Genomic DNA, 17,185 nt, shown 5'->3' with positions numbered 1-17,185 from the left:
CACAGTTTGCCAACTGAAGCACGTTTAATGCTGATTGGTGCCGTCCATCTGTTGTCTCTTTATAGAGGACATATCAGATAATAAGCTGATACAAACTGATACTTTACTTGATATCAGAGGACTCAAAAGGCTGAGAAGCGATGTACTGCTGTTTAATTATTCTGGCAGTAAAGCTCCTTATTTCTCAAAACCCTCTTCTAATTTTGAGTAATTTTTATGCTTACTTTGAGGCACCAGTGGAATGATGTACAGTGAAAACTCCTGCGAGAAGCAAGATACAGATGACAGACAGACGTCGATGAAGGTATCGCAGAGCCAGCCAGCTGGAAATGTATGCTGGATTCTCAACAGCTGCTGAGATGAAACAGCTGATATAAGGGTTAGCATGCAGTCTGGATGTGTCCAGGGACAAGCCAAAATAGCCAGTATTAAACTTGGAAGACACAAATACAGACAGCAGAAGATGTTTGAATGGCCATGGACAGGTCACCAGTCTATTACAGGGCTAACACATACAAACAGACAACCATTCACACTTAAACTAATTTTTGGACTGTTGGGGGAAACCATTGTACCTAGAACCTTCTCATGAGGTGACAAGGCTAATTGCTGTGACACATTTTATCCAGTCAGCAACTCATAAGTAATCAAATTAGTGTAATGTGTTACACAGTGATGTTACTGAATAATCAGTTAAAGTAATGTCACTGAGTAACACTGACTGTGACCTTCTGTCCTATTAGCAAGGGGCTTCTCTGGAAGGTTTATGACCAACCAGTGGGAGTTGCAAGTGCAGTGATAAAGACATGAACCCTTAACTGGCCTCTCACCTGTGGACTTTGCCAATTGTGTTCACTGAATGCACAACCAAGCTGGAAGCCCTGCTACCAGGAGGTTCTTTCTCTGCCACCAGGGTTTGTTTTATTTAATTTTATTCATTTTGGCATTTTATGCCTTTATTAGATAGTTGACAGAGAGATGATAGGAAATGCAGAAGAGAGAGATGGGGAGCAATATGCAACACAGGGGATCCAAGTTGAACTGAGGACACTGCAGTTCATGGTCAGCGCCTTAACCCCTTGATCACCAGGGTGGCCTAGAACCCCGGGTTTCTGTAGGAATCTGCCCCTGCACCAAACTGCAGTCAACTCTGGACAGTGTTGAATTGGATTGCATTATAATGATGTGTTTCTAAACAATATAATATATACAATATAATAATTAATGCAGAACAACACACTGATCTTCTGCAGCCATCTGACCAGTCTTGTGAAGTAGTTGCTGTATGTGGTGAAATCAGTGCTGTAAGTAACTGTTAATAAGGCCTACAATCTGTTGTGCACACTGATGCTCAGAATGGATACTCAACACACCAGACATAGAAAGAGTGTTGTGTTTCTTTTCCTCATTAGGTCAAAAACACGGGTGTGCTCTTTAGAGTGTGTCTCTGTCATATCAGCCTACAAGACACAAAATCTCAGTCCCACTTGTTAATTTTGTTTTTAGATGAAAATCAAAATAAATTTTTTATGAAATTAAATTTCATGGCAATTTCCATATAATCAAAATAATGAATATGATGATCAATCCTAATGAATTTGTTGATACCCTGACAGCACCACTAGCAGGTTCACATTTTGGTAATAGTGATGTTTTAATATCCACTCAATTGGTTACTATGAAATCTGGTACAGACATTCATGTTCCCCATGCATGAATTGTAATAATGACATGTGTTTAAGCAGGCATGTGTCTGGTCCTACATGGTGTAAGTCAAAGCCAACTTACATGTGTATCACAATCATCAAAGATGACCTGTGGAGCTTCGACTTCTTCTGAGAAGCATCTCTCACTATGGTGTCTGCTTCCTCCACTCTGCCCTGAGGTAACAACCAATGAGGACACCCTGGGATGAGCCTGCATCAGTTTCCAACAGAGAGACAGCAAAGCCACAAATATAGGATATGGATATGTGTTATACTGCTTATCTTGAGAGACAGCCTAATCATTATTTTTGTCCCCCAATAAGATGATGTCCCCCATGACATTTATGGTGCAGGGTAAACTGACCATGAATATGTTTTCTTGTAATGAGTGCAACCTACCACCAGAGGAGCAGGTAGACCAGGCCAGGTAGAAAGACAGCCAACGGGAGAGATCTCCAGTCATTTAACTAAGCACAGAGGCAGCATCATGTAGCCGAAGACAAACCCCTACAGATGAGAACAGGATCCTCACATTGCCTATCAAGATTTCAGAGCCTGCACAGATGGAGAGAAGGAGAGAAATGCAAAGAATGAAGTGCAGAGGTAATAAATGAGAAGCAATAAGATACAGCAGGCCTATATAATTTCATTATTCAAAATCACAGACAATGTATAAAAATAGTTTGTTAAAACTAGAGAATTAAATGTTCACATTTACCCAGCACAAAAGCAGATACATAGTTGGAGATCTGTCCCAAACCATTTATGAAGAGGAGGATGAAGAGCACCAAGAAGATGAGAAGACTTCAGTAAAAGTAAAAATTGTCTGAATTGCCATGGTTGCAAAAAAAAAGGCTTCCTTCCAAATTTACTGTAAGAAGTTAAACAAAATAAGAGCAAATAAAAATGAGACAAAAAAGGCAAAAGTACAAAGAACTAATGAACATAAAGGGTGATGTTTTCAATCTACTGAATAGCAGGTCAGAGATCATGACAATGTGTGAGGTAGCATCACATAACAAAACAGCATGCAATGTAACAAAAAGTAACCTAATACTGAGGAAAAGGCTTGTTACATATTTACAAAAAATACGTATTTAAGCTTTTAGAAAAACGATAATTTACAGTACAGATTACTCAAAGTTCTATTAGTATGAACTTATTATTCAAAAAATCTGACATATTTTATGTAAGCAAAAGCAGGGCAAGGACTAAATAAAAAAGATTTTGAAAATATACATTTTAAAAATATTACTTTACGCTGTTCACTTAAAGAACTATATAAAGACTGACAAGTTGATCAAGGTAAAGAAAAGGTAAACAATTAATTTTTCCAACCACTGCATAAATCATTTTGAGTTGGTGTTCTCAGTACCTGTCTAACAGCTGTCCTGAAAAAAAGGATCCAAAAAGAACTTCAAGGAAATAAATTGTGAAGGTGAACAGCTGCCTCCATTGCTCACTGCACACCAGGTCAAACTGGAATATCCATGCATGACAAAAATTAAACACTGAAACACATGGACCAGGGAGAATTTACGTCAATGTTATGATTATTTATTATACATCGGTCTGTGATTTCGAATAATGAAAGAAATCATCTGTAGTCATCTGTAGCTGTAGTAATCTGCTGCCCCCTAGTGGCAAAGAATTTTTGCCACTAGGGGGCAGAAAAAACAAGCTTGCAGATGCACTTTCAGTACCACATCACTGCTTAGTAAGTTGGTGGCGGTTGTACACACAAAGCTGGTACAGATAATACCTGCCGGATTCTTCACTGTATTTGGAGGGTAGTCAATGTAGTTAAAGTAACATTTTATACTTGTACAGTACCAGTACAAGATGGTACTTTACTGATACTACCACTACAACTACTACAGTTTAAACTAAACCAACAAACACTCTGGTACATACATACACTCACTTCAGAGACTATGGTGGATTGGTAGATGTCTCTGCTGTACATCCATCCATCCACACATTTCTCCTGCTGCAGGTCAGCAAGGTTGACGTCAATGCCAGGAATGTATCCCTGAGCAGAGAGATTTCTGACCACATCCAGCCTGTATCTGCTGCATCTGCTCCGCTCCTGTTTCCCGTTCACCACCTCACAGTCATAATGACATAAACATTATAATGAACATTTCTGTTTCAGTGAATGTATCCCTATAACTATGAATATGTCAAAAGTAAGGATTAAGTCATGTTGGACTTTTGCACCTTTTGTGCAAGTCTGTTCAAGATTATTTGCTTTATGAAAAAGTTCTTTATTTTGATTTATTTTAAAATTAAATAGCTTACAAATATCAGAGCTAATACATATACAGTATGTGATAGAGTTCAAAGGTTCCAAAGAAACACATACCGTTGGGAATATTTGAGTAAGATAGGAATTTATTGTTTGGATTGAAAACAAGGTGGCAAAGGTGAAACTCTCTACCTGTTTTTCAGGCAGTTGTGTAAATAAACTTAAATACCTCTATCAGGATGACAGCATTGCACCAATCTTGGGTCAGGTTAACCTCAAGACCCAGTCAGTGGTGACTGGGAATGTCAGTCAGGAAGACAAGAAGGAAAACATCGAATCCATTAGGCAAGATGCCGTCACAGAGCACCAAGTAGACAATCTGCTGGAAATGTCCCCACTGTCCCAGGAACGCTTTGATGTCATTATAATCCCTCATACCCCAGAATCCTTTTTTCCCTATTACCACTTGTTTTTTACTGTCTACTTATAACTGTGTCTTTTGACATCAGGTCCTGTCCTTAGTAAGTTGTACAAAAGCTAGAAGTCAGTAGTCACCCTCATGCTAGTTGTTAGAGATAGGTGTCTGTCCAGACAGAAAAACTTTGCGCAGGGTGAGCTGCATTGCACAGCCCTAGCAAGAATTTTGTGCACAGTTCTCAAAGCCAATTCTGCTTTTTAGAGCTTTTTTGTCAGGTTATAGATTACAAAGGTAATAAAATACTCAATAGATGATGATAACTTTGACCAGTTATTTATGTTAGGCTTCCATTAACAAAGAAATTAACCTGGCCTGCAGCCAAAGTCAGATAAGAACAATCAGTAAAATAATATTATAGTACAACATAGTAAAAATAAAGTATATCCCATGGACAACGTTCATAGAGGCAGTAATTCAGTGTAATTAAGAATAATTCTAAAAAAGTCAGTTTTTAAAAAATGCTGGTACTTTTAAAACAGTCACCATATAAGGTCACAGATTAGCAACAGGTGTCTTTCTAAATCTATGATGGAGTCGTCATCATACCTGCTCAAAAATGCTTGGGACATGCACTCTCCAGCCTCATGAACAAAGTGAACCTGTTTCTCTTCTGCATACAGTCACTCAGTGACTGTTGCTATAAGCGCCTTTTGTTTCCTTGGTTACAGTATATCACCCTGACAAAAGCCATATGTTATAAGTAACTAAATGTATCTCATAGTCATTTGTTTCCATTTTTTAGGGTTTTCCATGGTACACTTAGAACTTTTGCTTGATCACTGAAATATAACTTTGTCCAGTGATTATTTTGTATGCATTTATTATTGCTCTTTGGGAGGGAGAATATAGCTAAAAACAACAATTTGGATAAGACAAAAGTCTTTATAATCAAAATTCTAGTTTTCTAACTATTTGATTTATTTTCCCATTTTTGTAATTCCTCTTTTATCTCCCTTTCCTTGCCATCACAGTTTTTTTCAGAGCAGTTTTTATTGCTTATTTGTACACCTAAATTCTTCATGTCATTTCTATCGTGGACATTAATCACAGGTCATGTGTCTTCCCTTCCAAACCAGACTCCTTCTGTTTCATTACGGTTTAGTTTTGCACCAGATACCTCTTCATATAGCTGAAGGTGTTTATTTGCTCTTTGGGTGGCACAGCAATGTCAGTATGTCTGTTGGTTGGTCCACCACTTTGGTCAAGACTGAAATATCTAAACAACCACAAAATGGATTGCACTGAGAGTTTGTGCAGACAGCTGTGTGTCCCAAGAGAATGAATCCTAATGACTTTGGTAGTCCCAAAACTTTTCCTCTAGTGACACCAAGAGGTTGACAATTGTAATTTTGAATGAAACGTCTCAGCAGCTATTAGATGGATTACCATGATATTTGTTACAGACATTCATGTCCCCCTCATGAAGAATTCTAACAACTTTGGTGATCCTTTTCATCTTGCAACCATCATCTAGTCATAAATATACTGTAAATAATAAACATTATAGCACTTTGCTAAACAAAGTTACAAAGTGCTTTACAGAAAAAAAGAAAAAATAACAGCAACAGCAAAATAAAGTTAAATAAAAATATAAAACGGCCAGAGTAGGATGATAAAACCCAGAAACATATTAAATATTCATGAACACTTTCCAATAAAATGTTTTAAGTAGCCTAAGTAGATGTAGCCTGTATGATCACAATAGGCAGAATTCTACAGTTTGGGGGCTTTAACAGCAGCAAAGGCTCGGTCATCAAGACCTAAGAATAACCAGCAAAGCTCCATCCACAGATCTGTGGATGTCAACTTATTGACTATGTGCCTGGGAGACTCCCAGACACGTAGGGAGTTAACAAATCATTGATATAATTTGGAAGGCCATTTAATGCTTTAAAAGAGATCAGTAGAATTTTAAAATAAATACAGAAAATATCAGGCAGCCAGTAATGTGTTCATATACCTTAATGAAGGTTAAAATTCAGGTAGCAGCAGTGGAAGGAGCTATGACTGATACCAGCATAAAGTGCAGTTGTCTAAAAAATAAATGAATGTATGACCTTCTGTAAATCAGTAGTAGACAAGAAGGACCTGATTTTGGAGATTATGTTGAGTGAAGCATGACTGGACAACATTCTTCACTTGAACATCAAAACAGTGATCTGAAGATTTCGAGCAGCCAAGCTCACTGTGAAACAGGCAGGTGAGAGTTTGTTGGATGAAAGACTATGACCTCAGATTTAAGACAACATACCTGTAGTGTGTATATGCATGTCTACATGAAACTATAATATATTCATATTTATTTATCTTACCAAAAACATGCTTATTTCAGATGTAATGTGTTTATCTGTTATTCAGTATGTGAGCCAGTACTTATATTTTTTGTTTTTAATAGCACTTCAATCTTTTGTTTGACACTTAAAACCTATTAAGAGCTTCTAATGAATATTCTGTATTAATCTTTGCCATTTAAGATAACTCATACCTGTATACACAGATAAAGAACAACAGACTAAGACAATAAACCTTTATCCTAATAACAAAATATTTATTTCAAAATGGTCACATGTAATATTTCTCAATTTACACCCCATTGAGAAGAATAAAGTAATGTTATTAAATGTAATAAAAAGAAAACTATAGGTTCACTTTCAGTGAAAAACTTACTAAATTTATAAAAATTGTAATAATGTATGTAAACAATAGTAATGATACTCAATAGCAAGACCAACATCTCAGCTATATGCATACACTAGATAATCATAGAGGATTGTCCAAGAGTACCACAGGCACTGGGGTGTGTTTTCTACTGATGCATGGACACTTTATCCTGTTATGGTGAGAAAAGACAAAAACAAACAAACAAAACATTATTTGTTTTAGTATTTTGCATTGAATGTGGGGCTACTAAGAGGAGGGGAAAAAAAGCATGAATATTTCTTCACTGTCATCAACTTTATTATCATCCTAACAAGCAGCTGCATTTACTACAATGACTGGTGTCATTTTATCACATCCACTTAAAATAAAAATACTCTTTCAGTGGTCAATTAAAACAACTTCATAAATTGTTGAATTGGAAACCTTGAATAAATTAAATTTGCTTGTATGCTATGCAAAAAAAAACCCAGAATTATGAGTAAATAACAGTTTTTTTGTGAAATTGTAAAATTATTTGTTTACAGGATTTTCTTTTTTTAAATTCCATTTACTAATATGTCTTCTTATAATATGCCATCTGCAGATTCATTTATCAGCTTCATTCTCCTTAGTTTAAATATATGTAACTAGTGGGACACACTAAATATTAAATAAAATCTGTCCATGAAGGTGTTTTTTTTTTCTTTTTACCATATTCTGATTTTTTTTTCTATAGTGAATGTTAGACTTACACTATATCATCTTTTCATATATAATCATGAGTTTGGCCCAGGAGAATCGTGTATATTTTAAGAAACCCACCTTCCTCTCCGAGACATCTGTTGAATAGTTTCAGGTAGAGGTCGTCCAAAACTCTCTGGAAGGAAGAGAGTAGCAAAGGCAGACATAACAGCCAGAGTCCCCATTGTAATATATGGCAGATACTTAAAATATGTACCTGTACAAGGAGAAGAGAAAATTAAGACGAGGAAAGATCTGGGTCTTTTGTAAACGTGCATTTACAGAATGTCTGGATTCAGGGGAATTAATATCTTAACCCATTTTACTCACTCATATCCAACAAAAAAGGTGTAATGCAGCTTCCCAGTCTGGAAACAGTAGTGCAGACTCCTGTCGCTGTGTTCCTGAGCACTGTCGGGTAAAGCTCCGCTGTATAGGTAAACATCATTGAGGCACCAGTGGTAATGGAATATTTACCCAGCATCTCCAGTGCAAGAGACAGATTTGATAAGCCTAATGGAAAAGGAAATTGTTTGTTTTTGAACTGAATAGAACACAATAGAAGTACATAAAAACCCTGATAAAGTTTTGAGCACTTGATTAATTACATGTAATTCAGTGTTTGGAGATCTTTACCCCAACGTCTGCATTACAAAACACACACTTGAGTAACAATAACTAATGGATGACTCATGATGATTCAAGGAACTGATGTAGGATGTAAAAAAGAAAGATGAAGGTCCACACACTGTAGCTCCCTTAGATGCTGTTTATTGAAGTGTCCAAAGAAGAGCATGTAGCTCGAAACGTCACTGGTGGATGTCTCAATAAACTGCATCTAAGGGAACGACAGTGTGTGGACCTTCGTCTTTCTTTGTTACATTGTTTCTTTGGTCCAGCACCTGTTTATGGGATGTACGTGTCTACTCCACTTTTCTGATGCAGGATGTATTATGAATTCCTGTTGCTTACCATTAAAAAAATGATCAAGTCACTATAAGTTTTTAGTTATGTGACTATTTTACTATACTATTATAAAAACTACTTGTGAATACAGTCCTAGTGTTCCCACTTATGATTTCAGCTTTGCTCCTTATGTCAGAGAACTCTCAGTCAGTCTCTTGTATTTCTAAGCATATATTTTTCTTCTTACCTTGAGGCACTAGCTGAATTAAGAACAATGACACTGCTGCAACGAGCAAGGTACTGATGACAGACAGTCGTCGTGGAAAGTAACGCAGCGCCAGCCAGCTGGAAATGTATGCTGGCACCTCGACAGCCGCTGAGATGAAACAGCTTATATAAGGATCAGCATGGAGTTGGGATGTGTTGAAGGACAGGCAATAGTATCCAGTAATCATTGTGAACCTGGGCAGGACAACGATACAGAGGGCAGACATGTTTGAATAGAAATCTGCATAGAAATACCATTTATTGTCACAAACTGTCTGTAGCTGCAGTGGAAGACCATGACCACTGGACCTTAGCCCACTATCTGTCCTTCACTCCTAGCAAAAAAGAACAATTATAAAATTTTATAAACTAATTACACTTAATCTTCTTGATTCAACTAATGCTGGTATCACTACAAGATCGGCAGTAGAACTGATTTTCAGCATTTATATTTTCTTTTTTCTGTGTTTGCAGTGTGTTTCTGTATGTCGTGATGGTTGTTGAAAGTTTTTCTCAATCTGACTTATATTTTGTGTCTTTACAGTGTTTTTTTTGTCCATTCACTCATGTTTTTGTAAGGTGCAGTGCAATGTGGTATCCTGGTCATCGTAGTAACTGTTCATAATGCAAAAAGATTTCATTGCGAGTTTATGAGGATTGACTGTTTACTCACGACACAAAGCAGAGAATTAGTGTTGTCATTCTGATGCTGCTGTTCCTCAGCAGGTCGAAGATATCATAGTTTTCTTTAGTCTTTGTGTCATTAGCCTGCAAAATAACAAAACCTCATTCTTATTTTGTTTCTTGTGTCATTTAAACCTCAAAAGCCCATCTACGTACTGTAAGATTTTCTAAAAATCCACCTGAGAATATTCTGTACTTACTTTGACATTTAATCAACTGTTTAATCTGAGGTCATACATATCAAAGAGTTAATTTAGACGTGTCAAAATTAACATCCACATTCCTTTTTGTGAATTATTTAGAATAATAAATTATCAAGTCTGAGCTAGGTGTTTTGTTTACACCAAATTCAACATGCCTGGCAGTGATAAGATAATTGCTTTTTAGTGCCAACAACAGGCATCTGTATTAAAAGAATGGGAGCTTCCTGCTCAAACATGAGTGCCACACTTAAAGTTTTCCCCAGGAATATGTTGTTTATTATTGTTGTTTGCGTAATTTTTCACTTGTCTCTTGAAAAGGGCAAGAAATGCATTATAAAGACAATGTCCCATGCCATGGCCAAAAGTGTGTCTTTTATATAAGTCAAAGTCAACTTACACTACAATCTTCAAAGACAACCTGTGGAGCCTGAACTTTATTCCACTTAGCAGCCTTTCTCACTATGGCCTCAGCTTCCTCCACTTTTCCCTGAGAGAGAAGCCACCGAGGAGACTCTGGGATGAACCTGCCTCAGTAATCAACAGAGAGAGAGAGAGAGAGAGAGAGAGAGAGAGAGAGAGAAAGAGAGAGAGAGAGAGAGGTTCAGATTTGATGAAACGGACTTAAAAGACAAAACTTAACTTTGACATTTGTATGTCAAAGTATGCACATTTTTTGGGAAATCTTAAGAGAGAATGAAAAGATATAAAACAAGTGCAGCCTTTATTTTGTAATCTTTGTCTTGCTCATCCATACCTTTCAACTATGTCTTGTTTTTGCAGAAAAATAGTCATGGATAATTATTTATGAAGTCTGCAAGTCAGTCAAACATTCTTCATACATTCAGGTCTTTACTCTTTGGTTTCAACTTTATGATGATTTTTCATTCTGACAAAACACTAAACTCTCCTAGTAAGAGACAAACAACATGAAATGTATGATAATACATAGTGAGGTAATTATGAGTAACAACATCAGTAACAATGTGAGTGTTCTTTTAATGAGTGCAACCCACCACCAGAAGGGGAGGTAGGCCAGGGCAGGCACAGACAAAGCCAACAGGAGAGATTTCCAGTTCCTTAAAAAGTAAGCTAAGAGTGGCAGTATCATGTAGCCAGCGGCAAAGCCTAACATCGTCCCCATTGATGAGTACAGAATCCGCACACTGCCAGTCAAGATCTCAGCGCCTGCACAGACAGAGAAAGAAACAAAAATGGAGGGACATGTGAATAAGTGAAAGGCAGGCAGATATGTACAGTATTTTTGACAAACGTAGTTATCTACACTATCTGCATGCATTCAAAAACTGACAAATTTATAAAACTGTTGCATTAATTACAGAATGAGATGTTCATATGTACCCAGCACTAAAGCAGCTACAAAGTTGGACATCTGTCCCAAACCATTGATGAAGAGGAGGATGGTGAACATAAGCCATGAAGAGGAGAAGACTTGAATAAAGGTAAAAACCGTTTGAACTGCGATAGTTGCAAAAAGAACAGGTTTCCTTCCAAATCTGTAGAGAGAAGTCGAATGATTACATGAAGCAAGAAAAATTAGAAGAAAAAAACATTTTTGTGCTACCGAAATACATACAGTATACTGAACATAATACACAGACATGCTCATCACATGAGAACTAAATGCACTTTAAAATTATTTGGATGAAAATAGCCACCAAACATTATGCTTAAATATAGAACAATATTCAATGGCATTGTACATGGTATTGTATGTACAGTAAAACACAACAGGTCCAAACAGTTTAATGCAATGACAACATCTCCACAAAAGAAAAGTCATCTTTTGTATTCTGTATAATGATATACACAATGTTTTGTTTTGTTTTTTCAATGTAAAATTATGTTCTAAGTATCAAATGAACCAATTGTTTAAAGTTGGAGGTACAACAAGATCTTAAATGAGTGGTGTAGTGTTCAGTATCAATAGTATGTCAGAAACCAATCAGTAACTATTGTACAGTATATAGGATATACTGTATAAAAAAGTAACCACAGGTTTAAAAGTACTTTTTTCCAAGCACTGCATGCATTGTATATAAACCACATGGAGCTGTACCTGTCAGAGAGCTGTCCTGAGAAGAAGCATCCACAAAGAACTCCCAGGAAGAAAACTGTGGAGGTGAATGGCTGCTTCCACTGCTCACTGCACACCAGGTCAAACTGGAATATATCCATGCAAAACAGCTGAACAATGAAATATGTGGACTTGAAGAAGTCCATGTTGATGTTATTGAGTTAATGCATTTGCTATTTGCTCTGCTGCTGGTTCTAAATGGCACTTATTCTAACGTCCTCTCCCTTAAGGTGAATCTGGTCTGGTCTGATTATGCTTAAAGGATGAATTGGTGTTATTATACATGAATATTTTCTACATATACTAAATATTAAACCAACAATGCGTTACTTCACCTCTCAGTACTTTCTGACTTTCCAACCTCTCCACCCGGTGACATTGTCTTAAGTATAGATATGTGAGCTCCTTGCTTATATATCAAATATGTGTGCATCATCCCAGTCTGAAGTTACAGACAACTAACCTACTGGTGGAAAGCAAAGTCAATGAGATGGTAGTTTAGTTTAGTTTTGTATTTTAATAGGCCTAAAAGAGGAATTGACTGAATTCTCTATCACTGCTAAAGGAGATGTTTAAAAGGAGAATGGTAGGCTACAAGAACAGGTTTTCAGTTGTTCTGTCTGGGTTGTGGGGGGTGGATCAGCTGCTCAGTCAGGGAGTGGAAACAGGTTTGTATCATCAGATCCTCTTAGCAGTGAGGAACTGGGCATTGTTAGGATGTGGGAGGATAGGTAGAACTGTTCTGTAGTAAATAACTTTCTGTAGAATTGGGCACGCTCATAGCTGTGTGTGTGTGTAACCATAGGGAAGTGTGATTGTCAGCAGTGACAGAAATTCTACATTAGTGTTGTTCTTTATGTTTTGAAAGTGTGGTATCAGTCTAGCTCACCCTGTGGTAACCTGAGCAGGTGGTACATTCCAGTCAGGTGAGGCTGAGAAGGTAAAATGCCATTCAGTGGTCAATAGGGAGGATAGTAGGTGTCAGCTTGCTGTGAGGCTGCAGGTTTTATTGTTTGTTGCTATGGCTTAAAAGTTATTTATGTTGAATTTCCCGGGGTTCATTTTTGCCTCTGTTCTGTTAATATTTTTTACTAATAAATATCACTTTTTTGTGCACGAACTCTGGCCTGCTGACCTGTTCTTTTTTTGCATCATCCCTTTAAAGGTCTCTAGTGCTAAATGCCATCTTCTGACCTTTATATGTGGTGGTGACACAACATCTCCATTTGTAATAGCACCTTTAGCAGAATTTTCCATTTAGCGTCCCTACCTGAGCCATGTGATGACCTATCTTGTTACAAGGAAATCTGAGGAACTTCTTTTGTGTGGTTCTGTATTGTCTTACACAGTGCGTGCACCACAGCTGATAGTTAAATAAAACCATGCAAATCATGTCACAGAAATGTCAGCAATGGGGAGACAAAAATGACTGGTCGGGCTGAATAACTGAGGCAAGCACATTAAATGGCAAAGGGTGTGTCTCTCTCATGTGCAGCTAGTGAACCGCTACACAGCACATCGGATTTTACAGACTGTCAAGTTAATTATAGTTCTTGCTGTAGTTAACGTACACTGGAACACTGTGAGTAGCCTCACAATTTGAAGGCAGTGCATCATAATTATATCTCATTAGCAACACTCAGTATCTCCCCTGAGATTCGCAGTCTATAGTGTAAACAGTAAACTAAATAAAGTGAACATATAGCTATATCAATACTTACATTTGCCTGTGAAGAGACTCTTTTCAGAGATGTGTCATTTAGGTACAATAATGAGGAAGCATTGTCCGGGTGTGCTGACTGACTGTAATGTGTTTTGTAACGCTAAAAGGTTGCATCACTTCCATTCAGTGAGAAAAGATGCTTACTCATTTTTACAGTGCACTGTGTGAATTTAAGAACTATCTGGTGCACTGTAATGATTTTGGCACTGAGGCATCCTTGAAAATGGGTTGCTTCTTTGACTGTTCACTATGTACAGAACAAACAAATGAGCCTAGACGCATTAAAATGCTACAGGGAAAACCCCTGACTCAACAACAACACCCTGCAGAGCAATAAAAAACATGCAACACACACACAGGAAGGCAGGCGCATGCAGAGTCAGTACGCTTAGAAGATCAAGAGGAAACAAAGTCTGCAAGACAGATGCACAAGCAGACCAGGGGGGTTAGGAATAGGGGCTGCCGCTGGATATAGTGGGATGAGGAGAAAGGCTGCAGCGACAGTAACAGCAGAATACGGCAGGAAGCTCGTTCCAAGTCTTTGACACACACACACACACACACACACACTCAATCACTCACTTCAGAGACTATGGTAGATTCGTAGATGTCAGTGCTGTAGCTCCACCCGTCCACACATCTCTCCTGCTCCAGCTCAGTGAGGTTGACGTCCCTGCCAGGGATGTATCCCTGAGCAGAGAGATTTCTGACCACATCCAGCCTATATCTGCTGCATTTGCTCTGCTCCAGTTTCCCATTCACCACCTCACAGTCACAATGACACAAATGTTATTATTATTAATACATTTATTTTGCAGTGAACTTATCCCTGTATTCTGTATGGTGCGATACTGTGCAAGTAGTGTTAAGTATGTTAAAACTTGAATGCAAGGCTAGGCTTTTGACAATACAGTGCTGACAACTGTGTCCTTACAGTAACTCTACATGTACCTTTCCATGCATACAAAAACAATTATCCTGGAATGTGGTCATTCAGCTTGAAGCCAAACTGTAAATACCTAAAAGGAGAGATGTACTTACATGGCTTTAAAATTCCAGCTTATTTTACATATAGTAAGTTTAAGTATTGAACAGATCATGTTCTGTTTGACTGCATGATATGTTTGACTTGCAGAAACAGTTTCTTAGTAGTCGAAATACTGTACATGTGAAAATGACAGGCTCCTTTTGTTCTAAACGTTTTGGCCTCCATTTATCTCTATTAACCTGTGTAATATATTGTTTAGACCTTTTATAACAGCAGCATTAGAAATATATGCACATATGGCAAATAAAAAAGTGTTACTTAATTAAAACATTCAGTTATTCCAAGGAAATAATTTGAATATTACAAAGACGCATTTTTATACTATATTTGAAGTGTTTTCACGCTTATTCTTTCGCTTTTGCAAAAGGAAAGACTCCGAGAGTGAAGACTATGTGGTTAGTTTGACCACATTCACTCCTCGCAGCCGATAAGAAGCGTAGCGCACAGACCGGTTTTGGTCTGAATGCAAACAAGGAACAGCGTGTACTTACCTGTACGGGGATGATAGCACTCTGCCAGTCTTGGGTAAGGTTGACGTCAGGAACCAGGCAGTGGTGCGTTGGTGTGTCATTCACAAAAACAAGGGTAAAAGCACCGAATCCATTGGGCATGATACTGGCACAGAGCAGGAAGAAGACCGTCTGCTGGAAACGTCCCCACTGTCCCAAAAAAGCTATACTGTCAGCATAATCCTTCATCTTCAGTCTTCAAGAATCCTCTTCCTTACCTGTAGGTCTACTGTGTTCTTGCAACTGTGTCCTGTACAGTTACACAAGCAAGCTATACTGAAAGCTCTACCATGTTTTTTTTGTGGTTCTACAGTATACAGGCAGTTAAAAAAAGACAAACTGTAATCATGCAGCGACTTGCCTCCCAGCTCGCCTGTCAACCAGCCACAGCCCTACAGGCATGTCAGCAGTATACTGGCTTTTTTTTCCTAATCAAAATCAAACAAACCAAAAGGTTGTTTGACCGCACCTTGGGATAGATTGTGCACAGGTAAAAAAAAAAAAAAAAAAAAAGTCGATTGTCCATGTAGGAGTTTGCGTTTCTTTTATGGTTTTATTTATCCACTGGCACGCATCCAAATAGATGACAGACTCATCAGCTCCTGCTGCCTCTCTTACTCTAGTTTGAAAAATCCTCATCACCTGCCTGCGTTAACCGCGGTGAAGTTGGTTTCAAGTTGAATAATCGACAGTCATCATTCCGGACCCAGCGGCTTCCTCAGTTTCACCCAGTGTTGGCGTAAGAGGAGGGTTAACGCTCTGAATGAACCACAAGCGTTTCACTTAGGGACCATCAATAAATTACAATTTGAATCACACGAGGTGTTGAAAATAACAATCACACCATTGTTATTTTCAATACCTCTGTGCTGAGTTGCCCATATTAGTGAAAATTATGATTAAATTTTTTTACTAAATTGGTCTCATGTAGCACACCTATTTTGATTGCTAATGTGTGATGAATTTATTTTACATAAATATTTGAATAGAAAATAATTGCAGTTTTTTTCCATCTGACCCAGTGACTCCAAATCAATACTGAACTGTAGTACTACACTGGACAAATAAGATACACCTATTTTTTTATTGGATTTTAATCTTTCATCTGTTTTCCGATTTTATGGAAATTCATCATTTTTTTCAATAGCTTCCATGTCATGTGACTCAGTCACTCCAAATCAATACTGAACTGTATTACCATTTCTATGCTGATGATACACAGTTATATCTCTACTTTGACACTAATGACACTAATCATTTAAACAACCTCCACGCTCCCACTGCAGACATCAATAACTGGATAGCGTCAAACTTTCTGTAGTTAAGATCAGATAAATCCAAGATTATTATCATATGTACAGACTCAGACTCCCAGAAATTCATTTCCTTCCATCTTGGTCCTGTTTCATCAAACATTAGTAACTCTTGTGGAAACCTCGGTGTTATCTTTGAAAACCACCTCAACTTCGACCAGCATATTAATTCTGTTGTCCAATCATGTTTTATCCAACTCAGAAAATTTTCAAAAAACAATTCAAATCAATCAAAATAAATTTTTATCTGCCAGGAACTTAGAAACAGTAATTCATGCATTTATTTCATCCCAGTTAGATTACTGCAATGCACTCTTCTCATGCCTCATCCAACAAAACCTAAATAAACTTCAGCTTATTCAAAATGCCGCAGCCAGACTCATAACCAGGTCCAACAAGAGGGAACACATCACACAGGTTTTAAAATCACTCCATTGGTTCCCAGTCTGTTTTAGGGTTGATTTTAAAATTTTAATGATCACTTTTAAGGCTTTTAGGGAGTTAGCCCCAGAATATATAGCTGACCTCCTGACCTCCTACAAGCCTGGATGCAAACCGAGATCCTCTGGTAGGTCATTCCTGGCCATTCCTCAGTGAAACCCAAAAACTACAGGTGACAGGGCC

The 17,185-nt window shown here is 37.7% G+C and overlaps 1 protein-coding gene and 1 pseudogene across 2 annotated transcripts; both read right to left on the bottom strand.

The window, feature by feature from the left end:
* Window positions 1-220: 220 nt before the first annotated feature.
* Window positions 221-4,390, bottom strand: LOC137196299 (organic cation/carnitine transporter 2-like; annotated as a pseudogene).
* A 2,609-nt stretch (window positions 4,391-6,999) lies between these two features.
* Window positions 7,000-16,036, bottom strand: LOC137195873 (organic cation/carnitine transporter 2-like). 2 transcript variants are annotated; one of them, XM_067608553.1, is made up of 11 exons: window positions 15,231-16,036; window positions 14,274-14,456; window positions 11,951-12,054; window positions 11,233-11,387; window positions 10,887-11,058; window positions 10,271-10,397; window positions 9,660-9,754; window positions 8,967-9,181; window positions 8,144-8,326; window positions 7,895-7,949; window positions 7,000-7,262 (listed from the first exon to the last, which is right to left on the bottom strand). In XM_067608553.1, exons 1-11 carry the CDS (start codon window positions 15,435-15,437, stop codon window positions 7,193-7,195), a joined length of 1,566 nt encoding a protein of 521 aa, XP_067464654.1. In that variant the 5' UTR covers window positions 15,438-16,036; the 3' UTR covers window positions 7,000-7,192. The 2 variants fall into 2 exon arrangements, with proteins under 2 accessions (XP_067464654.1, XP_067464653.1); XM_067608552.1 differs by having other exon boundaries at window positions 7,895-8,030; window positions 15,231-16,024.
* Window positions 16,037-17,185: the final 1,149 nt, after the last annotated feature.

This window comes from Thunnus thynnus, chromosome 13 (genome assembly GCF_963924715.1).
Source record: "Thunnus thynnus chromosome 13, fThuThy2.1, whole genome shotgun sequence".
NCBI classification, from domain to species: Eukaryota; Metazoa; Chordata; class Actinopteri; order Scombriformes; family Scombridae; genus Thunnus; species Thunnus thynnus.
Note: the sequence above shows the minus strand (reverse complement) of the source record. Positions and strands in the feature narration are given on the sequence as shown.

Bases quoted from the DNA above. Each gene is read 5' to 3' on its own strand.
- LOC137195873 (XM_067608552.1), bottom strand. From the start codon at position 15,437: ATGAAGGATTATGCTGACAGTATAGCTTTTTTGGGACAGTGGGGACGT. The intron at 11,059-11,232 runs GTACATATGAAC...CTGTCTGTGCAG, and splicing joins TGTAGCTGCTTTAGTGCTGG to GCGCTGAGATCTTGACTGGC. The intron at 9,182-9,659 runs GTGAGTAAACAG...TGTCCTGCCCAG, and splicing joins CTAATTCTCTGCTTTGTGTC to GTTCACAATGATTACTGGAT.